Source organism: Zeus faber (genome assembly GCF_960531495.2).
Source record: "Zeus faber genome assembly, chromosome: 2".
Classification (NCBI taxonomy): domain Eukaryota; kingdom Metazoa; phylum Chordata; class Actinopteri; order Zeiformes; family Zeidae; genus Zeus; species Zeus faber.
The window spans coordinates 24244142-24269797 of record NC_137189.1 but is presented as its reverse complement, the minus strand read 5'-3'; the positions used below and the strand labels follow the sequence as shown (position 1 = coordinate 24269797).

General features: G+C 43.5%; 1 protein-coding gene across 1 annotated transcript in view; it reads right to left on the bottom strand.

Moving 5' to 3' along the window:
- fam184ab (family with sequence similarity 184 member Ab) overlaps nucleotides 1-25656 on the bottom strand; it is a gene marked incomplete at both ends in the record, with an annotated part of 132463 nt that overhangs the window by 46914 nt on the left and 59893 nt on the right. Inside the window, 8 exons of the mRNA XM_080019056.1 lie at nucleotides 3038-3223; nucleotides 10810-10991; nucleotides 13547-13682; nucleotides 17621-17872; nucleotides 18260-18343; nucleotides 19057-19296; nucleotides 20899-21057; nucleotides 23486-23605. Of these exons, the coding sequence (XP_079875182.1) occupies nucleotides 3038-3223; nucleotides 10810-10991; nucleotides 13547-13682; nucleotides 17621-17872; nucleotides 18260-18343; nucleotides 19057-19296; nucleotides 20899-21057; nucleotides 23486-23605 (1359 nt within the window). The remainder of the gene's footprint in view (nucleotides 1-3037; nucleotides 3224-10809; nucleotides 10992-13546; nucleotides 13683-17620; nucleotides 17873-18259; nucleotides 18344-19056; nucleotides 19297-20898; nucleotides 21058-23485; nucleotides 23606-25656) is intronic.

Genomic DNA, 25656 nt, shown 5'->3' with positions numbered 1-25656 from the left:
TCGCATGAGTGTAATAAGTGTGGCCACCTCCATCGAGATCGACTGGACGATGGCCACGAGCTGCTGCTGGTCCCGGTCGTGCCTTTAGATGGAGGCCCCCAGGGTGCCGAGGGCAGCGGAGACATAGGAGCGCTGGGCAGCGGAGACTCAGGGGCGCTGGCCCTCGGGGATCCTTGAGGCTTGAGTTGAGACTACGCTTCGTTCTGGACGACCTTTTCTGAGGGCCCCAAGGGAAAATGACAAGACGCGACCCCCAGAAAGGGGACTGCTGGGGAACTTCTGGGGCAGGAACAGGACATGTGAGTATCGGGTTAGCTGGCTTAGGACTGGGGGCAAGGCAAAGGCTAGGATGGAAGCACAGGCTCACAAACCCGCATCTGATTGATGGTAGTGCAGGCAGGGGGTGAGCAGTCCGGGCTGCCTGAAGGGAATGTTCAGGCCGGGAAAGATGCTGGTGTCTAAAAGGCCTAATACTAGCAGATTGGTGGCTAGCAGGCTGGTGGCTATCAGGCCGGTGGCCAGCAGGCTGGTGGCTAGTGGGCTGGTGGCTAGCAGGCCAATGGCTAGCAGGCTGGTGGCTTGTAGGTGAATCTCCTGGCTGGTCCCTGAAGAAGAACCACCTGAAAGCTGAAAACACTGGGTCTGCTTGGTTAATGGCTGGTCAAATAGTTCTGTCATGATAATGTCACCCAAATGCAGTTGGGAAACCAGAGCGTAGGGAGGTGGCAGTCTGATGACATAGCAGTATTGACGCAGAGGATAGAACGACAATCTGACAAGGACTGAGTGGACGGGAAACAGGTTATATGCAGGTAGAGTGACAAGGACGGTAAAGACAGCTGGCTTAATTGCTGAATAGGGTCAGGTGTGCAGTGGCAGGAATGTAGAACCAGAGTGACAGACAGAGGGAGCTAGAGAGAGAGACAGAGGGAGCTGGAGAGTGCTAGAGAGAGAGAGCGCAAGGGACAGAATAACTATAAAAAAAAAACAGGGGAAAAAAGGAACAGAATAAACTTAGAACAAAACAGGGTAAAACCACGACATATTGTTCTTATAGAGGGAATGAATCAGCACGCTGGGCCAGGACGCACTGGCTCATGTGTGGCTGAATTGCCTCCATTATACTTTCTCCCAATACCATTGATCCTGCCGGCACTACACAGAGAGCTTAGGGGGAATAACAGCGTGCTGGAAAACTGGCACAAATGTGGCGATGAGAAGTCATGGCTGGGAGCATTGTACGACACCACAGAATCAGAAAACAAGTTAATTCCCTTAAAATACAAAGTAATTTTGATTATGTCTCAACATCAACTGGTCAGAAGAGCCTGCATTAATATGGCTGAACTGTAAAAATCACTGCAACAAATAATGGTTAACAGTGAAGAATAAGTGGAAGAGACTTGCTTGGACGAAAAAACACAGAAATTGGACATTTGAGGGATGTATGTTGGTGTTATGGACAGCTGAGTATACTGTATGTAAGATGAGCACATGGGCTACCAATGGGGCACATGGTCTACACATCTGCATGTGTAGTTTTCAATGTCATGGATGGAGGAGGCGATGATCAGGTGTTGCCTTGTTGGTGACCGAGTTGGTGATCTTTACCAAGTCCATGGCAATTTCAACCAGCATGGCTGTCATAGCATGGAAAGGGGGCACCAGGTATGGCCTGCCATTGTGGCCAGCCTTTCATTCTTCAGCAAAATAATGACCCAAAACACACAACAAAGTTAAGCAAGAACTATCTAGTAGTAAAAAGAAAGTGAAGGACAACTCAAACTAATGATCTAGTTGGCCCAGTCTCCAGACTTCCATCCCGTAGAACTGGACAGACGAGTCAAAGCATAGCATGTCCACTACATCTCTGGGAATAGCTGCAGAAGAGCTGGGAAGCCATGTCAGGTGAAAGTTGTTGAATGCCTTGTGTTTGTGAGGTTGCTCTTGAGAGAATCAAATTCAGGTCCTGTTGTTCAAACCCATTAAGTGGCACACAACACCTCTGTTCTATTCAATTCTCCCTCTGTAGCTTCAAATGCATCTAGTCAGAGGGAAATTTTTATTTCTTTTATTACTTTTAATGAACACTCAATGCACAACACAAGTGCTCACTTCACAACGCCTTTGAATAATTAATAGGGCTTCAGCTTCAATCAGGATCTCGCTCTAAATGAGGTCTTCAACATCTCTTACAGATGTATTCCAAGCCCAAAAAAGTCGTCCTATATTTAAGAACATTTGTAATGGTATTTCAGGCAAGAATTTTCAATAAACTACTGAAAACGTCTACACAGCAGCGGCATGCCTTTAGTAAATTCCATACATCTAAGAGCAGTTATCTATTTAAAAAAACAAACATCTTTTGAGTGGAGGGGGGGGCATCAAGATTGTATCTATAAAGGTAGGAAGAACAAGAGACAATGTCCCTCCACAACTACAGATAACTTTGCCAGTTTTCCAAAGCAGTTCCAGGATGCTTAGCAGCAACTAGGGATGTTAACAAATATATTGACTATCGATTAATTGCTAATAAGAATTGAATCGGTTAACATTTTGTCCTATTCGATAAGAACTGAACAATCTGTGGTCTGGTTGTAACTGTATCAACAGGAGTCTTTGGGGAGCCGGGCCTTTCGAGAAAAAAAAAATACCCAGCCAGGAAGCAGTAGTACTCACCGGAACGACCGGGGGTAGTCAAGAAAAAATAAAGTCCAGTGGAGCAGGAAGTTGTAGTAGAAGTAGATGGAGGCTTCCATAAGAATGACAAACAACAAACATGGCGACGCATAGAACGGGAGCTTCTAGATGCAGAGGAGGAAACTATATGTTTATTGTTACACAACAACTAATGCTGCGTTCAGATGGAACACGGTAGACGAGAATGGGATAATAGTACCTTCTGAACGGCACGAGGGGAGGAAAAAACCCGGAGCGAGGGAGAGGTACGACAGCAACACAAAACAAGTGATATGTTGCTATGGTGATGACTCAATGACTCCTCTCTTATTTGTTTGTATGTGTGTTGTGTACGCACGGTCAGCAGATGGTTCTTGTTCCTCTCAGCGCTGGCGAGGGCGTTCTCCAGAGTGAGTCGGTGCTTCTTGGATAGCTCCTCCAGGGCCCGGGCCTGGCTCTCCTTCATGTGGCCCGCCTCCTCTTCATAGCGAGCTTGCACGTTGCTCATCTCTTTCTCATAGGACGCTTTCTCCTCACGCAGGGTCTGTCGGATGCAAACACACAAACAGATGGTCAACCAAGGAAGTTGACCTCTGACCTCAAAGAACACAACAAATTGACTATGAAATCTTTTGCTTTCAAAGACTGCACCATTGCTTCCACTACTAATGACAACTTATTATAAGCCGCTTTGGACAAAATTGTCCTCTAAATACTACATTGTGGCCCTTCGCATTTGTTAAAATGTGACCCTCTTGGACTCTAAAGTTGAATACCTGTGATGTATATGATTACACACTACCAAAAATCCACTATATGCAGAAATCAATACGTTGGGAGATGGGATGTTTAACCAATTAGCCAATAACTACATGGATTCCACTCCTCTCACCAACTCACCATTTTAAGCCAATCAGCGATGGCAGTCACTAATATTTTTCATTCATTTCACCTTCATTTAGTTCTCGGAGATACATTCAGGGGTGAACACTCAATTTCAATGAAGCGGAGATCACATTAGGCAGAAAAAAACCCCCCACAAATAACAAAATAAAAGACGAAAATAAGCCAAGAAGACAATAAGAACACAAACCTCGACATCAGTTAAAACAATTCAGAGTGAAAAAGATTACATTCAAAAACAAAACGAAATGAACTAAAATGTCCCAATGGTACTGTATGTAAAGCCAGGTTTTGGCCGCAGCTTTTCAACCAGTTTATCAATATGAACTTTAAAAGCTTAGTTAATCTTCAATCCAGATGCCTTAATATTTATAGTATGGGACTCTTTCAATAGCTGTACTGAGTAAAGTGCTCATATGAAGTTTGCTACGGTCGATTTCCTTAGCTCTTGTGAATAGCATATATTTAGTTTTTTCAGCATTTAACACAAGTTTGAGATCGTTAAGTGCCTCTTGAAGAACATTAAAAGAACGTTGTCAATAGCCAATTGTATGGAGTCAGCCCAAGCATACAAAATAGTGTAATCTGCATACAGATGGACACTACAGGTATTCGAAGACAGGACAATATAATTGATATAAATTGTGAAAAGGATCGATGCAAAAAACCGAACATTGAGGGACACCTTTTGTTATCGATGAAAATGCAGATTGAACATTACCCGTTTTCACGCACTGCTGTCTATCAGAGAGGTATTTTTGCGACTATCAATAAGCATTAGGGTCACATCCAATACTTAGCAGTCTATGTAAGAGCAGGGAATGATCAACTGTATCAAAGGCTTTTGAGAGAGCAGCACAATGTTTCTTTCGATCCACCGCTGTCACAATATCATTTAAAATAAGAGATGTGGCAGAGATGGTGCTGTGGTTAGCCCTGGACCCAGACTGGTGAGAGCCCAAAACAGAATACTGAGCTACAAAAGTCTTGAGTTGATTGTTTACTATTGATTCAAGTAGTTCAGAAAGACAGGACAATTTTGAGATGGGACGATAGTTACTACGATCAGTATTTTCTCCTCCTTTATGCAATGGAGTAACGTAAGCAACTTTCCACACTTTGGGAATTATACCCGATGAAATGGTTGAACGAATACTATGTGTTATATATTCAGAAATCATCAAGGCAGAGAGCTGGAGAAAGAAAGGGTCCAGACTGTCTTCTCCAGTTCATGGCAATAACTACATCAGCAGTGAGAAGATGGAGGGCAAACTGAGGGACATGATTTACAGTATGTACAGGGACATCCACTTCTCGATTACTCATCGATTCACCAGATCACATGCTCCCATTTTCAAAACGGTGACCAGCTGCAGCAAAATGTCCATTAAAAAGCTCTGCATATTTCCTTGTGATCAGATATTACACAATGACCAGAATGTGTTGGCAGGGAAACTGCATATTTATTCTTAGTTACTTTCACTACCCTGAGAATTTGGCTGTATTTGAATAACAACTAAAGATTCAGCTTTCCTCACTGACTTCCTCTGATTTCTAAAATGCCTAAAAGCAAGCCAGTGGGAAGGTTCTCCAGATTTTCTAGCCGGGACCCAAACCTTATTCTTTAATCAGAACAAAGATGATAGTTCAGAGGTGACCCAAGGACTAGAGCTATCATTAGTTATTTGCTTTTTTAAATGGGGCATGTTTGTTAACCACTGAGTTGAAGGTATTTATAAAATGATACAATGCTTGATTAACGTCCGGGATTTCTAATGTGTTTGAAATGTCACTATGACAAAGCTCAAGTAAGAAGGCCTGCCCATTAAAATTGAAAAAAATTCTCTTGACAACAACTTGCTATCAAACCTTCTTTAGTTGTGTATCCCTAATGCAGGGGCTGAAATTGAAACAGAGGCGTCCAGTCCCCCCTCTCCCTTCCTGGGAAAAAACGGAGAGTTGTCCCCCTCAAAATATCATTGTAAACGTAACTATATCATTTTAAATAATCTCAGTTCTGCGCCCTGATCGCTCCCTCTCTGAAGGTACCGACTGTGCCTGCAGCGCTCTCGCAATGGGGGGGCCCGTGATGTGCGCGCAAAATAGTGTGTTTTTATTTTCGAAGTAGGTTATTTTATTTGACTTTGTTTCCTTATGTAACGAAACAAGAACCGCGTGTGATGGGGACACATTCCCCGCCACTCTCTTACCAAAGAAATGCCACCAAAGTTATGCTCTTGCCCTAATGTAGCCTATGGGGCAATAGTCACTTATTCCAAGGTCAAAGACACCAGAAGCAACAATTGTATCACTCCCAGTGGATAAGATCAGATCAATTTATGTTGACTTAGAAATATGTCTGAGATCAGGCCTGGTAGGGTCAGTTATCAGTTGAGTTAGGTTGAGATAACCACACACCGCTCTCCAATAATCAGACACATAAGTCAACCAATTTAAATTAAAATCACCCAAGACTATCATCTCCAAATGACTATATTGAGCAATCAGATCTGCCAATTTATCAATGGTGACAGATTCAGCAGAGGGAGGTCTATAAATCCCAACCACGGCAATTTAATTATTGGGCTCTAAATTGACCTTCAGAGCAATAAATTGAAAACATTTCTGTACAGTGACATCATTAAGATCCGAAAGACATGATTTAATTAAAAATGGCCACCCCATCTTCCCGTCCATCTGTCTATTCTAAACAAATTATACTTAATTTAAAGAAACCTTGGAATGTCTGATATTTTTCTTCAGCCAAGTTTCAGTCAGCACCAATATATCAGGGTCCGTTTGAGGAACCAGAATATTGAGATGATCCAATTTTTGATATTGAAGAAGACTTCTAATATTCAGATGAATTAGACCCAGATCTTTTCTATTTTTAAAAGTGTGCGGGTTAGAAACAGATTTATGCAATAAGGGGGAAGTGGTCTGGGACTGTAATTAGATTTGAAGAAGCTACAGTATGCTTTGAACACTGAATATAAGGTGTAGCAATGGAGCTAACATGAATGGCTGTATAGTTGGAAGGCATACCAGTCCCATTCAGTAGAGCTGAGTGGGTTGCAGCAGTCGAGGATGGAGGAGGTGACTGAATAGTGTATGCATGTGTGGGACTCACTGACCATTACGTAGTGAATGCATTGCACTCCATTTTTTCTCTCGGTCTCTCTAATTCTACTTATAGCGATCCAGAAGTTATGTCTGTGTTCCTTACTGCCATATAAGTCTATACTGCCACTCACGTAAGCCAGTAGCTTCTGCAGTTACTGTGTGGAGAGGAATGGTTTTATTTTAACTGCTCTCCATTCACTTCCATTGTTATCACAAACAGTCTTAAAAACATACTTCTGTCTAAAATATGATGCGTGTTGAAAAGTCCCGTATAAATACATAAAAAATGACTCACATTTGAATGTGGAAAAACTATCCTCCATCGAAGTTCAGTCATGTGCCAGTAAGAAACAATTCCAATGTGAACAAATGTTCGTATTGGCAAATGCTACGTTCACACAGAAGGCCAAAGTGGCCCAATTTGTTTTGCTCATATGTGACTCAGATCAATTTTTATTTATTTTTTATTTTTTTGAGAGCCACCACCAACCTCCCTCTTTGGAGAACTATTTATCATGTTTGGGTCTATAAACAACAGATCACTACTCCAAGAGGGGGAGAATCACCACGGGTGAGACAATTAAACATAGAAACAAACAACATTTACACAAAAACATAAACATTGGATGACAACATGTATTGAAAAACTGAATTAGGTCCAGGAAAACTGGAACTACAACTGGTCACGTGGCCTCTTCCTGTCATAATTATGGCAGCAAATGAGGGAGGAAAGGAGAGGAATGCAACCAGGAGGGTGCTGGGGTGCACTCCAAGCAGGTGTGGTGGTGTGTGTGTTTGTGATGGGACCGCCTGTATGTGTTTGTGTGTGTGTGTAAGATGTCCACCAGTAAGTGTACATGACTTATCCCCATCGGTACTGGTGTAGAAGGTCGGAATTATGTCGTGGCGCCTTCAAGCAGCGGAAAGGGCCCCGAAGCCCCCTGAACTCTGCAGATCTGTAGACACCCGACGGCTGCAGGAAAGCCCCGAGCACCCTGCCCTGCGGCCACATAAGACCCCCGGGCCCCCAGAGAAGCTAGAGGGCCGTGGAGCAACCCCCACACCCAGCCCCGAGGAGCATTACTCAGTCCCAGGGAGCACGAGGAGACCCCGCACCCCAGGGGCGCACACATACTACCAACCCACAGGTGCAGGCCCAAGACGCAGCCACAGGCACAGAAGCCGGGTCGCTGGCGCAAGGCATGGACCACAGGCCTGGATCCCGGTCCCACGGCGACAGACCGACACCCCGCCCGAGCCGTCCGCCTCATGGGCGAGCCGGCAGGACTCCCATCCCCACCCACATAGCCTGCACCCCACCCATCCCGCAGATCTGTTATTTTCATGACAGTGTGAACAGCACAAATCACATGGAATCTGATCTTTTCAATTCGGAATTGGGCCACTTTCATATGTGGTCCTAAACCAGACACAGGTCTAATTTTTTGCAATGTGACCTCTGTCTGAACAGTCAAATCGGAATTCATGTGACTTTTACGTCACTCTATGGCAGGGGTTCCCACGGGTTCCCAACCTCAGCGCACAAAATATTCACGGTCCCCTGAGGGAGCGATCAGGGTGCAATTTAAGCACATTGTGTTTTTATTTTAAATGTATTTTATTTTACTACATTTCCTCATTGAACAAAACAAAAAAAGCACCGTGGCCCTGTCTGGATTTAAAGATTTCATCCGCGAGCTTGAGCCAAGGTACACAGTCCCACGCCGCCCGACAACCACGTGCATTTGCCTGCCATGTTCACTTCCGTCTTTGTTACTTCTGCGCATGCGGGTCAGTTCAGGACCGTGACCAGTTCACACTGGAATCTGATGTTGGTCACATTTAAAAAATAATATGAACAGCCAAACAAAAAAAAAATCGGAGCTGAGCGATAACTTCCGAAAATTGAGCACTAAGAACGTGTGAACGTAGCCTAAACCCTGGGCCACACCAGAAGTGAACACGTCACTGTCACGAAATCTTCGCGAAAGCGTCATGTCATTTTGTCGATTGGTCATTTTGTCGACGCGCTACCGAAAGCAGCACTCTCCTGACTTTCTGTCACTGAAACTACAAATTGTGGAATATATCAACCTGCATGAAACTGAATGGGTTACAGTGAATCTTGGCTTTTCATTTGAAGTCTGTTTGTTTATGAACGTAGTGGGATTAGTTTGTGAGATTAGCGTTCGTTGTTTATATTTCACATTTGCGGAGATTCATACCGAGCTTGACGGGCACTAGGACCCCCGAGACTACCTGAGCTGCCCGCCCAGGTGCCAGAAATAACGCAAATACAACTTTTTCTTCAACCTTTCCTGTTAATGCGGTTGTGTTTTCTGTTGATGCGATTGTGTTTTTCATAATTTGCTTATGTTTTGTCTATTGGCACGTGTTTTCTTGCGTTGCATTGCGTCGAGCTCTCAGGGCCACCGTACCTAATTTATCTAAATCCTAGGGGCGTATTCCCAAAAGCATATCACAGCGTAAGTGATGCTTATTTCCGCTAGTCTGGATAACTTTTCAGATTAAACTGTTCCTGAGAGCCAGCTAAAAAAAATCCCTACTAGGTTACCGTGGCAACTAATGCTTTCTTCCTAGCCCGAGAGTTCCATATGCTAATGGCTCCTTTTTAATTCTCTCATACCGGTGACTTTTTTATTTTGAAATTTTAATTAAATTGTCTGCATGTGTTTGTGTTGTTATCTTCTTAATTATAATTGCAATGTGCTTATAGGCCAGCTGATCTGTGGTTTATTACTGTCTGCATAAATAAGTACGCATAAGGGATTATTTCATTTCTTTTAATTGAGTGCAGGAAGCCTATGAGTCTCAATGCGGCGCTGGAATACTTCTGTTGGAATAATGGCGTGCATTTTAATAGAACATCCTTAACTATTGTGTGAATTGTGTGCATTGGATTGTACTCTTTTAAGAAGGTGGCCGTTTCAAACAGAGAGGCTGAAAATTTGACCAAAGCCACAGTGTGCTGTGAAGTGTGTTAAATGAGCCCGTTAAAACTTCCAAATGTATATATTTCATTCATGGGACATCAAACAGGTTGTTTTTTTTATCAATGTCAGATCATTCTGTTCAATTGTGAAATTTTACACAGCAGAATAGGGACCTACATTACACCCCATGGTGGACTGCACTCAGATAAACGCTGCCCCAGGATTGAGGCGGACCTGAAATAGCCACACCATCAAATACAAGTACCCGAAGACGCTCACAACGGAACAGTAATTGTGCTGACGTTATTTCCAGAGGCACTTTGGAACTCTGTAGTGATTGCTGCAACTGAAGACAGACCATTTTTACATGCGACATGCGTCAGCACTCAGCAGTTGTTTGTTCTGTGAGCTTGTGTGTGACGTCAGGCAGAGAAGAAATTTGAAAAAGTGATTTGTTGGAAAGATGGCGCCCTATGACAGTGCCACATTAAAAGTCACTGAGCTCTTTAGTTTGACCCATTCTACTGCAGACGTTTGCGTACGGATATTGAGGTAGGGAACACATGCCCATCACTTTAAATCACAAATACATCTTGAAGAAAATGAACAATTAAGTATAACAATAATGTGAAGGGAACATCACATCACACAAGTCACAATACCCTCTCATATATTTAAAATGACACATTTAGGTAATTGCACAGAACTATATGGCAACCTTAAGCGCAATGTCCAGCAAAATCTCTGGTTTTCCAGAAAAAGAAAAACCTTCCTGTCAGGCACGTGAAAAATAAAGAAAGAAAAAAAAAAAAGGCATTGTGTCACAATATATATATATTATATAAAAGCAAAAGCAAATTAGTACTTTTTATACAACATCTCATCTTTAACAAACATAAAGCTGAAGCCGTATTGCGTAAAAAACCTCAGCTTTTGAGATGCTTGAAGGTCTATTTGCCTTGTTTGAGGAGCTAGGCTAGTCGCTTCCCTCTGCAGCCATGCATTGAGCGAGCACAGTCAGCATGCAGCCCCTTGCATGCAGCTATCTCTGAACTGCACACACAGGAATTAAATGGGTGTTGGCCTTTCTATCTGAATCTGGGTATGTATCCCTTTAATTTTCCGTGCACACATGTAGAGAAGAACACACCTTTTCCAGGGAGTGGATCTGCTGTTTATGCCTCTCTTCCACAGCTTGGCTCTTGGTCTGCAGGGCCCCTCTCTCTTCCTCCAGACGGACCACCTTGTCTTTCAGCCGGCTGCGCTCGCTCTCCAGATCCCTGATGGCCGCTTCCTGGGTCATCTGGGTGGCCTGAAGGCTGCCAATCTGACCTACCACATTCACAGGGGTAAAGATTTTGGATGCTTAGCTGGTCATCACTGGCTTCATTTGTATGTTTTGTAACGTATGTTTTTCATCGCTTTAGACACATTTGTTTGCAACAGAAATCCATTAAACAAAGAGATTTAATACACAGATTTTCTTATTCAGTTTCTCGTCTGTCAATTAAACACTGTTCTCATAATATTGTGAGCATATGACCCTGCCACATACTTTAGGGTCACATCTCGAAATTTGACATTTTTGTTTGTTTCACGTCATGGGAAAGTGTAGAATCAGAGCTTCAAAACAAGGTATCACTTGTGGGAATCAAGCAAATATTTTGAAAGCTATGACTTATTAAAGATTAATGTTTTAGAAACACCAGTTCTAAGAAATCAGGTTATAAAGTTTTAGAAGAATTTCCAGACTTTTGCAGCACAAAATAACCATTTAGAAACACAATTAGTGCTTTAAATGGTTACACTTGGATAGTGCTGCACTCATTCAATGGTATAATGTGGAATGTGTTTTTCTGAAATAATATTTAAATCGTTCATTTATAAAACTAAATATTGGAAAATGTATAATTCAAGTAAATCCTTTAATTTAATTTTTTTTTTTTCATTCTAGTCATGCTAACTATACTAGCATGAGCCCTCTATTATTCGTTAACTTCTAAACATTCCCATTTTCCTGCCTATACTGTTTTACAACAATGATTTTTTAAGACAGTGGTCCATTTCAGATTGCATGCATTAAAACCTATCACGAGGGGACAGCAATACCCAGAATGCAAATAGTGGGGTCCTTTCAGCCATTTGCATTTTGTGAATTCTTGTTTTCTGGGAGCACCCCACTCCGCCACCTTCTGCTGCCAGTTCTGCTAAATGATTCTGCCACCCTCTTCTCATAATCCATCACAACACAGAGATGATGTTTTCACAGAGAAGTGACAATTCTTGCTTCTGGTGTTTATTTGTGGTTGTTTCTTTAAAACATTGTTTACGGAAGTGACGTCAGCTCTTGTTCGTCCTGTCCTCTGAGGCGGCGTCAGCGCAACAGATTTTTATCACACGAAGAAGATGCGCTGTAGTCATTTCTGAGTAGATACAATTTATAACCTTACTTTATCAAAACGGAATCACTCTGAATATCGAAGGATGAGCTGCATCAAAGGGAGCCCTAAGATCGCCGTTTGTTCAACAACTTGTGGGGGAGTAACTCAGCTAATGGGTCACGTAGCCTCAACTTTTTTATCCAATATTTCGAGATCAAACTCCGTTTTGAAAATACGTTTACAGACAGAAAACAACTTGAACACAAATCTGCTATAATCTCAATTTGGACCAATAATGGAATTTATTTTAACACTAATGGTACTGTAGGTATGTGTTTGCAATAACTATGACCTCCATAAGAATTTAAAACATAAGAGTTTTTATTATGTGACGTCATTTTTTTATGATGTCAATATACTGTATGTTTGTTCTGGTCTTTTGAAATTATCAACCCATTCATGTTTCCAAGGAAACTCTCCCAGTTGAAACATCATGACAAAAAAACTAACACAAGCCTTCGGAAAATGATTGTATAACACTGTGTTTGTTCCTTGTGGGAGTAATCGTCCAATCGCTGAGAAAATATTGTACTCCGTAATTGTGAAGAATGATGCTTCCGGAAAAAAAAAAGAAATGGACCCACATCCCTTAGTGACTATGGTGTTTAAATGCAAATGTGTTGCAAAACAAAATTTAATTATATTGCTTTGATTCCAGTGGGGGAATTTATCATCTGCTTTTGACCAGTACAAACTTTTTTAGGAGCAGTGGGCAGCAAACCTACCCCCAGTCAGGTTCGAAACCTCGAAGACCACTTCTTGTGAGGCAACAGTGCTGAGAACTGATTCACTATAGCTCTTTCACACATGCAACGCAACACTGAAATTATCCGGACATTACCCGGAGGAGCTGTATGTGTGAACGCAAATGACCCAATCATTTGGACCGGACATTACCCGGACTTTACCCAGCCAGCACCCTAGTACAAAGTCTGCGTAATGTCCAATTGAGCTAATGTGTGAACAGAGCAGGTGATTGTCTGGAGCATTCACAGCGAGCGTGTTGATGGCGTCCCTCTGCACCAGTCATTTACCTTTGTGCGGATCTCTGTGCACGGAGCATAGCTGCTTCGTACTCCTTTCTGCTTTGCTTAATATTCCTTTCCACTTTTTCGTTTATATTACTGTATGTCCAAATACATGGCGTATCAACGTCAAAAAAGATCTTGGGTGTGCTAAAACTCTGCAGCGTCATGGCATCGCTGTGCCACGTCCTGCCTCCTGCACGCTCTCCCCAGGCTCCGCCCCTTGCGTAAACCAACCAGAGTGTTTCCAGGTGGCGTAAACGCGTCTGACATGGACAATCTCTGGTTGTGTGCATATGTCAAAGCAGGTTTAGTCACCAAGAGGAATAAAACAGAATGAAAAGCAAAGCGGTATCAAAGAGACAGAGAGACACAGAGACAGACAGACGGATAGACAGAGAGAAAGATAGACAGATCTTACTGGCTTTGAGCAGTATTTCAGTGGCCTGCTGCTGGACTCTGTCTCTGGCCGCCTCCAGTTCACACTCTGCTTCCTTCTGACGGATCTCCACAATCTCAGAGTCCTGCGTCACATCGTCCACCTGCTTGGCCAGATCCTGGACAACACCACAAGCACAGCGAAGGACCCACAATGAACATCATGCGATGTGGTGGTGAAATGTTAAGTGCTTCTAAAGCCTGGATTATGCTTTGGTGTAGGTATGTGTCAACGTCTCTGTGGAGCTACGCAGCAAAGGGGGCTTTGGGGTAACTGTAGGTGGCAGAGGAGCTGACGCGCACACCTCCCAAATCTGAATTGTCCTACTTTCTGTTGGGAGGCGGGTTCGAAATGGAAAAAAAATATATAGCAGATAGAAGCGTGACTTGCGGATGAGGTTCGAGCATGGATTTACACCGGTCAGCCACAACATTAAAACCACTGACGGGTGAAATGAAAATCATTGCTCATTTTGTTCCAGTGGCACCTGTCAAGGGGTGGGGCATATTAGGCAGCAAGTGAACAGTCAGTTCTTGAAGTTGATGTGTTGGAAGTAGGAAAATGGAGAAGCATAAGGATCTGAGTGACTTTAACAAGGGCCAAATTGTGATGGCTAGACGACTGGGTCAGAGCATCTCCAAAACAGCAGGTCTTGTGGGGTGTTCCAGGTATGCAGTGGTTAGTACCTACCAAAGGTGGTCCAAGGTAGGACAACCAGTGAACCAGCGACAGGGTCATGGGAGCCCAAGGTTCAATGATGCACGTGGGAAGCGAAGTCCAGCCCGTCTGGACCGATCCCACAGAAGAGCTACTGTAGCACAAATTGCTGAAAAAGTTAATGCTGCTATGATAGAAAGGTGTCAGAACACACAGTGTATCACAACTTCTGTGTATAGGGCTGTGTAGCCACGGACCAGTCCCATGCTGACCCTTGACCACCGCTGAAAGTGCTTACAATGGGCACGTGAGCGTCAGAACTGGACCATGGAGCAATGGATGAAGGTGGTGGCCTGGTCTGATGAATCACACATTCTTTTACATCATGTGGATGGCCAGGGTTAGGGTCCGATCCAATCAAGCATCTGTGGGATGTGCTGGAACAACAAGCCTGATCCATGGAGGCCTCACCTCACAACTTCCAGGACTTAAAGGATCTGCTGCTAACGTCTTGGTGCCAGATACCACAGGACACCTTCAGAGGTCTTATGGAGTCCATGCCTCGACAGGTCAGAGCTGTTTTGATGGCATGATGGGGACCTACATGATATTAGTGGTTATTAGTGGTGGTGTTGTGGCTGATCGGTGTATATTTTCATATCAATATATTTTTTAGCTCTAAAGTTTTCAAATAACAGTTACAAATACCCTGTACTTCTTCTATGTTTTCTGTACATTGTGGTTTAATAAATTTGACACTGCCCACCAGTGGACACATGACGTTAAACACAAAATCGTAAAAGTATAAAAGCAAAACACCAAGAGAACGTCTCCGAAAAACACCCATACACATTCGCTGAAGTCATTCTTTCCATATAGTCACATCAGCATTTACCGCAGGCATGATATTTCGTATTGAATTCAACTGATCACGATCTGCGACGCTTCAGCGCCTGCTCATTCACAGAAGAATCAGTGCAGTGGCAGAGTCGCACATGTGTCCATCAACACATACAAACACAAACACACAGACACACAGACACAAAGACAACCGATAAGAGCATTTTCAAAGAATGAGCAGATATGCAAATCACAAGAAGTCTGCGGTGTGCGATAATATGCACTTTAACTCTTCTTCCTTTGTGGGGAAGATTGAGAGGCAATTTCTCCTCTTCCAATCACAGCAAACGGTCGGGCGCAGACTAAATTACCGCTGCTGCTCCAGAGGGAGGGAGAGCTAGAGAGAGAGAGAGACAATGGAACCACTACACTATGATAATACAGTACTGTGTGTGTGTGTGTGTGTGTGTGTGTGTGTGTGTGTGTGTGTGTGTGTGTGTGTGTGTGTGTGTGTGGATGCGGACCTCCCTGACCATGTGGCAGGTGCATGTTCAATTGGGGTTGGGGAAAGTTTTGATTTCTGAAATATTATTATCTGAGAACACATCCAGTGAACTTAGTTTATGTCAATACTATAATAAAAAAACGTCATACCATATCTTGCACTACATTTTGCAGGAAGTTGTCATAGTTGACAGTTTAGAGGTGGGGTCATCTTCACGTTCATTATATATTCATTGTAACGTGCATTTTTTTTATGCATTCTGCATTCCACTGTATGTATGCAACACATGTTGATTGGCCCCATAAGTAGTTAAAAGACCAGGTATACGGTTTCCCTTCAAGGGCACAAGAAGGACAGCAGTCTTGTACATTTGTGTTAATCATAAATACCGTTGAGGGCACTGAGTGGCCCAGCCACCTTTGAAGGTCTCCCGCATGTTAAGCTTGGGAAGTCAGTGGAGCAGACACTGGGGGGCAGAAACCCCATCGCACTCATGCAGGCACGTGCAGAGGGTGCCGGATGCACCTGCCCCTTCTCCCCTTGATGTCCATGGAGCCCTTTTTATCAGGCACCTTTTTTTGGTGTGAAAGTGTGAATGGCCATTGAGGTATCGTTTTTTTTGGGCAAGATATATGCATATTCATGTGGAACGCGTCCTCGGCATGCCCGGGATCAGGACGCCCGTGATCTGCGCTCTGCTGTTTGTCCCTGTGCCGCTCCGTTTCTTAATTGAGCTCCCTGCAGAAGTGGCCTCTTGCTCTTTGTGGGAATCATCAAACTGTTTCTCCCTTGAAAACCGCCAGTAGACCTCATATCTTCTGAGGGTCTTTTTTTCTTTCAACCAGATTTTCTGCAAGTCATCCTTGTAACCGTGTCTGCAGACTCCAGGACAGTGTTAGGGTTGGGCATTGGGGGCTTTAGCCCCCATTGTTTAATGAATAGCCCCCAATCTAAAATAGCCACGCATCGCGGGCTCTGTGCCCTGATCGCTCCTGCGATGACGGTGCCCACGGCGCACCAGCAATGGTGTGCCCGTGATCGGCACACAACACAGTGTGTTGTTATTTTAGAAGTAGATTATTTTATTTCACTCCGTTTCCTTTTGGAATTAAACAAGCACCGTGCCTAATGGGGACACTTTCTCCGTCAGTCTCTAATACCCCCCACCCCTGACAGTACCCCAGAACGGCAAAATGAGAAGAGCCTGGTTGGGCTAAGCCCCTGATGTCTTGGCATCACAGCAACACCTCTGCTCTGTGAAAAACTATTTCCTCTGGTGTTGTTTGTTTGTGTCAGCTGCGATAATTATCTGTTAAAGACTTGCTTGACAGTTTATCAGACACTTTATATGTCTTTTGATGAAACTTCGATCAAAGCCGCCACTAGAAGCCCCAGAAAGGTCAATATGTAATTCACTTAATGAGAGATAAGTCTCAGTAGGCCTTGAAGGATTAAAAAAAGATAAATCTGCAGACGGAGGCTTTGTGGGGACATTGATACCTAAGCACATGTTGCATTTATCAGCTACATCAGAAGGCTTTGATTCATTCTGCCTCGAGGCTTATCATGCTATTCTTCTGCTTTCGTTGCTTGTTACAGGGTGTGGTGTGTGGATGGGGTGGTTTGAGCAGCCACACCTGATGCACATCGGTTGGGCTCACAAGCAGTCGGTTTAAAACCCCACCCACACACACACACACACTTTCATGACATGTTCAATCTGCTCCTGGCTAATTAGCCGCCTCTCTCCAACAAACTGATATCTACAACCCCCCGTCGTCTGTGTCTCTGTGCCAGAGGGCCCTGAAAACACCACATGGGTGGTGTGTGGTGGCAGGAACTGCCATTTATCTGTCCCTCACTCCGAACTTAAATCAAAGGGTGGCCACGCTTGGAGTGTTTAAGCCCCCTCATCCCATTAATGACAGACACATAATATTATTGACTGTTCGATGGCATATTACAATAATGCACGAATTTGATAGCATATCACATTTTTCCTTTACAAGTAAGCGCTGATCATTGGATAGGACCTCCACCTTATTTTGTGTTACCTTGATGCTGTTCTCAGCGGCTGCGAGCGAACCCTGGAGCCTGTAGGACTTGTCACGATTCTCCCGAGCTTCATCCGTCACACGGGCCAGCTCCGTCCGGAGCTTTCCAAGTGTCTTCTGGAGTGCCGCCTCCTGGGACTGGAACTCGCGCCGCAGCTCCGCTTCCGTGCGCTTCCAGGCCAGGAGGTTATCGGCGGTCAGCTGCTGCGTCCTCTTCATGGCCTCCAGCTCACGCTCGTAGAAAGCCTGGGCCTGTGGGACGGGAGGGGCCTCAAAGAGTGGCCTCAAAGAAGACGCCATTTCACGGAAGCAAGACCAGTTTAAGGCCAAAGTCACACCAGCATTCTATTTATTTCACTGTAATCAGTATACTTATTGAGGCGCAAGCCTTACAAGATATGTGAGGACAAGTGCTGATAAAATCAAACACAATTGAAAATATCCAGGTGTATGGTTCAGCTCAAAGACTGGCTAACTTCTTGTCACTGACCCGGTCACACTTAACAAGCTTCGGTGACGGTTTTGGACAGAGTTTGGGCTCCCACAAGAGCTAGTTGTGTAGTCTGCACCCAACATTAGCTGTGAATTCAGATACAAAAGGTGCTGGACATGGACAACCAGTCTGAAGCGAAGCAGTACCTTGCTGAGCTTGGCTTCATACTCTTCCACCAGCCTCTTCTTATCCTGCTTGAGTTCGTCAACCCGCTCTGTCAGGGAATCCACCTGCAACACATCAACACAGCCGACAAGGTGTGAAGAGTGGAGAGAAAAAAAAAAAAAAAGGCCAATCTGTACAAAACAAGTTATTGTCGCTAACCACAGTTATAGCACTCAAGTACATTTTCACCTGTAACAGAACTTCATTGACTACAATTTCAATTTAGTACGTATGCTTTTACTTGCATTCATTTTTTAAACAATGTACTGCACTTCGCTAGTATAACCATTATCAGTAGAGTTGAAACAGTGAGCACAGGATTTTGCAGGATCCGCACAGACCTGAACATTTGAATACATTTTGGGACCAATCGACAGGACTTGAATTTCAGAGCCGATCAAAGTAAAGCATTTCTGTTGATGCTTTATTCTGCGTGGAAGACAACTGGAGGACACTACTGTCCATATACATGTCCTACATAAAATTTGTGTTATGCTCAAATGCATCAGATTTTTTTTTACTACAAGCCTATTTTGGTCATTAGTTGATGTTATATTAATTGTTGTTTATAAAAACTGTTTATTGTAACAGGACTAAATATTGTAATTTACAATGCATAATATTAATATTGCTCAAATTATTGCACATTATCATGTGGGCGTGTTTTTGTTCATTCATTAGTGATTAGGTTCTAGCCTTTTTCATCTCAAATAGATTGTATCCCCATAAACATGCAGAGTAACAATAACACAATAAGTAATGACTTGAGTTCCATTACCTCAGCCTTGTGGAGCTGTCCCAGCTTTTCCTGGTCCTTGCTGTAGTTGGCGTTCTGGCTCTGGTGACTCCGGAGCAGATCCTGAACCTCCTGTCGGTGCTGAGCTTTAAGCTCCTCCAGCGCGACCTTCTTCTCCTGTTCGAACTGGGCCTGGGCCTGGCTGAAAGTACGCAGCTTGTCCTCGAAGGAGCGCCGCATCTCCTCCACCTCCCTGGACATGGAGACCACACGCTGCGTGTGCTGTCGAGGAAGCAGAAGGTGGGCAGAATGTGTGGTCATTCATTCAAGGAGCTTGGTATGATCTTTTTTTTTTTAAATTCGCAGCAGTTTTGTATAAAGTAGTGCAGAATGTTCTTTCTTCACTGACATAACGCTGAAATCACCAATCCAGTATTGGAGAGTTGCACTCATTTCTGACAACCATGAACTCTACTTATCCCAGTGTGACCCAAGAAATGTTCTATTAGTAGGCAGGGAAGGTTTAACTTTGGTGTTGTTCTCATTTATTTTGCCATTGACATATTGCCTACTAAGGCTACCTTTCCGCAGCTTGGAAGTAGTCCATTTTGTTTATAGTAATTACATTATTTTAAAGGTACAATAAGTTATATTATATTTCCTTGAGGCGAAAAATTGTCCAGGATAAATTAGTGAGGGTTCGCAATCGTTGTTGATCAGTGTCAGTTACCGTGATGGTTGCAGAGATTTCAAGCTCTCAAAACAGGCAGCCTGCACTGGACTCTCTTCAGAAAAGAAAATCCCTTTTCCCTTTAAGATATACACCCTCAGATTTCCAGGGAGCTGGAAATCTGAGGGTGTATATTTTACTGTACATCCCCAAACATTCAGCAACCAAATGACCTGCGTCACAAGAATGCTCTACTGAGAAGGATAAGAAGCCCGATGGAGGGGGAGCGGTTACATATGGCAGTGTTGGTGTAGTTTCTGTGACCTCCTCCAGCGATCACTGGGTCCGTTGTTACTGATTGCGCTTTTAAACAGCACAGGCTAGTCGAATGAAAATACGAGCAGTCTCTTCCCTGGATGAATCGCCTTTCAACTGTGCAGAGCGTAGAGCACTCTTCAGAGAACACCAGTACAGAGTTTGTAGTCTCTGTACGATAAGCTGGCCACTACGGTGAACACCAAAATACCAGGCTGTGTGCAAAATCCTGGTCGCATCAGGGAGCTAGAGTAGGCTTGGGCCATCGTGCACAATTACAATCGGCAATCGCAGGGGGGCATCCGTTGCCGATTTACGAGGTGGGGAAGGGGGGGGGTTCGCGCACATCATACGTTATGTAATGCGGCAAATGCGGACACACAGGTTTTTTTGGAACGGGACGGAATGGGAAAGTCCCTTAAAAATGTGTTCTTAAAAGCAGCAAACAAAAATAAATAGGTCTAAAACAAAAACGCAGGAAAACCGGCACGGCACACCCCACTCCAATTCTCTGATACCTCTTTTCCACTGCGGATGTTGGCACGCTAATAGACAGGGTCTCACAAAACCCCTCGGAGCAATGAAAGCGATGAAAGATCCAATGGATTAAAAAGATCCCCCCACCTCGGACGGCGTGCGTGGGGGCTCGGGCGCACCACCACCTCCGCCTGGTCCGTCAGGCGTATATTTACTCATTTATATATTTATATTTATTTATACATTTAGCTCTCTAGCCTAAGATAGAGATTATCCTCTTGCAAAACCTGTATTTGCATGTTACAGTAAAGTGAACTTTCTTAACATTCATTTTCACATTTCAATGTTGATGGGGGGGGGGTTGGTGTATTCCCGGTTAACGCAGCACTTTTCCCGCCCATCTGATCCATCAGTCCATCTACCTGAGCCTCGGTGCAAAGTTGCATGTCCTCCACCCGCTGGCGGTAGCTCTCGAACTCAGCCAGGGCTTGCCTCTTCATGCGCTCGTGGAGCTCCATGGACTCCTCCAGGGACTGGATGCGTCTCTTCAGATCCATCTCATCGCTGATCTTACTCTTGTACTGCAACAGAGACATGTACCTCACTTATAGTACACGCACTACAACCCACACTCACTTAGTGGTTTATGGCTGTACAAAGATCAGCATACAAACACAAGCACAGATCATTCATGAAATATTTGATTGTGTAACAACTTCATATGGAGAAATGAAAGAATCAAATCATCTGTATCTTTCTCAAGATAATCATGGATCAGGAGGACTACAGATATCCATAATGTGTTAGGGATCGGGGCAGGGGTGGGTAGGCTTTTTTTTCTTATGATCGCCCACAGCCACAAAACATATTCAAGGCCTCCATGCAGGTAATGAGCCTACCATCTATATTGACCATTTACAGATAAACAAGCTATGGCTGTTTTCACTGCATCTTTTACCAAAGGTATCGCTACAGGTCCATGTAAATGACTTAGCAAGCTATTTAATCAATATAAAGTGCATAGGAAAACCGACAATAAAGAGATTGATTCTGCCTGGATGCTTCCAAAAATAATAATGGCAACAGTTTGTTAATCATATTTTTGTGTCTCCAAGTTGCAATTTTTGTTGTTCTGCAACTTGTCTCGCAGAACAAACATACTGGCAAGTCAGCAGCGTTGGATATGCACGCAAATGGTTTTGTCCAAGTGTCTTTGATTATCAGTTCTCCCCTGAAACGCCATTTGTGCAGCCTCGGCTACTTCTTGCAGCGATAGCTAGCTTGCTGGCTAGCTAATGGGCCACTGGTCACTAAAGGGTGCTGTACTGACTCAGGTGTGAACAGAACGTGACAGTGCCTAGTAGCCTAACAAACACATTTTTGGCTGATAGAATGAATTTACATATTAACATTTTCTTTATTTGGTATACACATTTTTATGATTCAAAAATATTAAAACAAAATAAAATAACGAGAAGCGGAAAAATAAAAACATCGTACTTTTTTATTTTGTCGTAGCCAGGGAACCAACGGGGAAGGGTTAAAGAGGCCCCTGTGGCTCCAGAGCCCTGGGGTGCTGACCAGTGGGCTAGGGTGAGATTTCTTTCGATGTGCGTTCCCCTGTGAGCCTCTGCAGGCTACAGTTACTCAGACACCCATTCTCTGCCTCCCTACTCAAAGAGCCGGAGAAGGACTTTTAAGTATCTTTGTGTTGCATCTTGGCAGAGGCATGTTTGGGCCGTGATACGGTTCACGCACATGATCAAAGCTCACTTACACACATACACGCCTACACAATTCCATTGCATTCCAAACCAGTTGGAAGTGGTACAATACAGTGTATGTTTAAGGGGCCATACTGTGCAAAACCATAATTGCTGATTGCGTGATTATATGACAGGGTTGCATCAAGCTCCTTGGTCGTGGCCCGAAGGGTTTTTCCAATGTTTGCTTGTGTATATAAAAAAAAAAAAAAAAAAAAGCCATAATAGACCATTCAATGTGGAATTGGTTGCCAGACTGACTACATCAGAATCCTAATCGTAAAAGTCCTTTTAGAGGACTGTCATTAGATGCTGTCTTCAACCTCCTTTACATGCTGCTGTTATGCTCTTCGTTTCGCATCCCTGTACTTGCCTTGATTAACTGTTTATAAGTTAAACGTGATTTGATTCGCTTTAAACCGTGCGATTAGGATTAAAAACTCGAGGGGTGCTCTGATAGAATTTGTTCAGACCGAGTGTGAGTATGGAGTAGTCACTCTTGGGTACTTGCGATGCAGAGAACCAGTACGAACACTAATGTCATAATAAAAGTCAAAATCACAGATTTTGACAAACCTCTTGTTTTACCCGATTATTTTCAGTAATTAACAGAACTTTTTCACTTAAATTTCTTTAACTAATTCAGACAATACCATGGGATTGTCACTCCAACTATAATTGCCAGTTTCAATAATAAAATGTTACCTCAAAAATGAATTTGGATTTGAATGATAGGCAAGCTTATTCAATTGTTTTCCCTCAGCGAACATATCTGCATGGTGAAATGCGTTCTCTCCAGTGGCAAAAAGAGCCAAGTGCTCCAATAAAAGCAAATACACCATTACTGTCGCACTCTTAAGTGCTTTATATTGCTTTGTTAATATGGTTTTAAGTAGTATATTAAGTCTAGAAATTTGGTCGACTAGAACAGGTTGTTTATCATTTGAGCTTTGGCACCGCTGTAATTGTTTTTGTAAATACAATAACATATTCCTGGCAAAGGCCCCATTAGTGTAATGCATTTCCACATGTTTCCAAACATACATACATTTTGATCGCAGCAGAGAGATGACGGGAAGAAACATGATGCCAAAATATTTTTGGAAACATTTCTAAGTACACACTCTGATCAAATCGGATCCTGAGTGAGTTTCGCATATGTGGCCCGTTGTTGGCTTGAGCAAACAGCTAGCAGTAAAAACAACTGAAATCATCCATGACTTACTACAAAATAAAGAGTTTGCACCTGTAAAATCTTCTCTCTGGTCTCAGAGAGGATCTGCTGCACCTCTTCCTCGTGGGCTTCTTTAAGGGTGGCGATAGCCGCCTCGTGCTCATCGTTCTTGGTGTTGAGCGCATAAATCACCTGAAAGAGGGAAAGGGGAACAGAAAGGGATCAGCCACGGTGACGTTTAAGAGTTGTACGCTTTTCTACCAAATCAATAGATAATTGTCAAGCTTTAACTGCAAATAGAGCAGGCTAAATGGAGCAGTAATAAGTACAGCAGCAAGGTACATAAAAATGTAATCTAATTCAATGTAATTTCTATCTCCGGTTCTCCCATAACCTCTACAGTGGCTGCATAACAACAAACATTCAAATAAACCTACAGAAAGTTTGTCACCTCCAGTTATTATAGATTCACAACAATATAAAATCTCTTAATACTGCCAGCTCTTTCGGTCTAAATATTTATTCGAGACACTTTTGTACGAAGGCGATGCTACAAATCCATTGGTGAATCATATTAGAAAGGTTAAAAATAGCTAAAGCTAACTGTTGGGCATCAGATTGACCTTTAAATCCTCCACCTCAAAAAATGTACCATCAGTCAGCCAGCCAATCATAATCTGACATGACAGTCATCCCTTGGCTTTTGACACAACGAGGCTTTTGTGGAGCGGGAGGAGAAAAAAACAAAAAACAAAAAAAAAAAAAAGTGATTCAGAAAAACATACATGAAAAGAAATGGAAAGAAAAGGGACAATAAGAGAACCAGCACACAATTGCGTGAGTGAACGGGCTGCCTACCACCGACTGGTAAAACATCTGCAGCAGCCTGATGCACATGTTGAATGACCTTCCTTCACCCAACTGTCCAGAACATAAGGCCTCAGGTCCGATGAAACAACAACAAAATCAAACATCGACCTTTGGCTCAAGGCGCTCTAGCGGTCTATGGTGTTTGTTATGGACCGTCCTTGGCCAGCACAGAAGCCCAAGGCACCATAGTAGAGTAGACCCCAGAGTAGGAGAAAGTCCAACCCTGATCAAAGGTACCAGAGCAGAGAACCCAGGACCTTCTTGCTGTGAGGCAGCAGTGCAATGCACTGTAAGTGATCTGTGAGGTTGTGATGTGGATAGTTAGAAATTATGGGAAACAACATTTCAATAAGGCCTAAAAGGCAAACAGGCAAACAGGACAGTGGCTGTTTTTGCTTTGCGACAAGGATGAATAGAGAGACAGAGAGAGAGAGTGAGAGATGTCCCTCTCGGAGCTGATGAGCCGTTAATGACAATAACGACATGTAATGATTCCCATTTATATACTTTGATGCTCATCTGCAGTCATTTTTACATCCAGTGAAAAACAGAACGTTGTGCAAAGTAAATTGCGCAGCGGGTTTCGGCTCACAAAATGGCTGGAGAAAAAAAAGAAAAGAATGACCAAATGGAAGAAAATTAGTTTAACAGCTCTGGTGGTTTTGAAGATAAATCGTTGACATGAACACAAATATAATACAAATATACATATACTGTAGATATTGAAGTCTATATTGAATAGGCATGTACATATGAATTTGGGGGGGGGGGCTACCCGCACCATCTGGGGTCCCCATCCTAGGTCCCAGTTACACTATATGGTCAGTGAACAGCAGTCTTACATAGGTCACCCACCGCTGTATGGGGAATTTTATGGCCATAACCGCGGCCCCCCCACACAATCAGTGTGGGGGGGGCGCGCGTTGGGTCAGCAAAACGATCAGCCTGCACAAATTGTGCCTCGATCGCTCCCTCTCCATGCGTAATGGAGACTTGGAGCAGGAGCGATAAGGGCGCCCGTGATCTCTGCTCCGCAGCGTGTCCCCTTTCCCCCGTTTATCCAGATAAAAACAGTGTCCCTATGCCGTCAAATAAAAGAAATAAAAACAGTGTGCTTTTAGTTTACATGTATTAAGATGTCCTTACTGAAGGAAACAAAAAGAGAGGTAGCAACCCCAGCACTCTCTATGGCGGTGGATCCGCCTCTACAGTTCATAATCCTTGCCAGATGTGTCCTGTAACTGGAACTGAGACTCCGCTCTGTCAGCATACCATGGCTTGGCATACTTCACCGCTCTCCTTAGCGAGAAAGACGCCACTTTGAAATCATCCATATTCCCAGTCACTCATCAATATATCAAGGGTGGATTTAT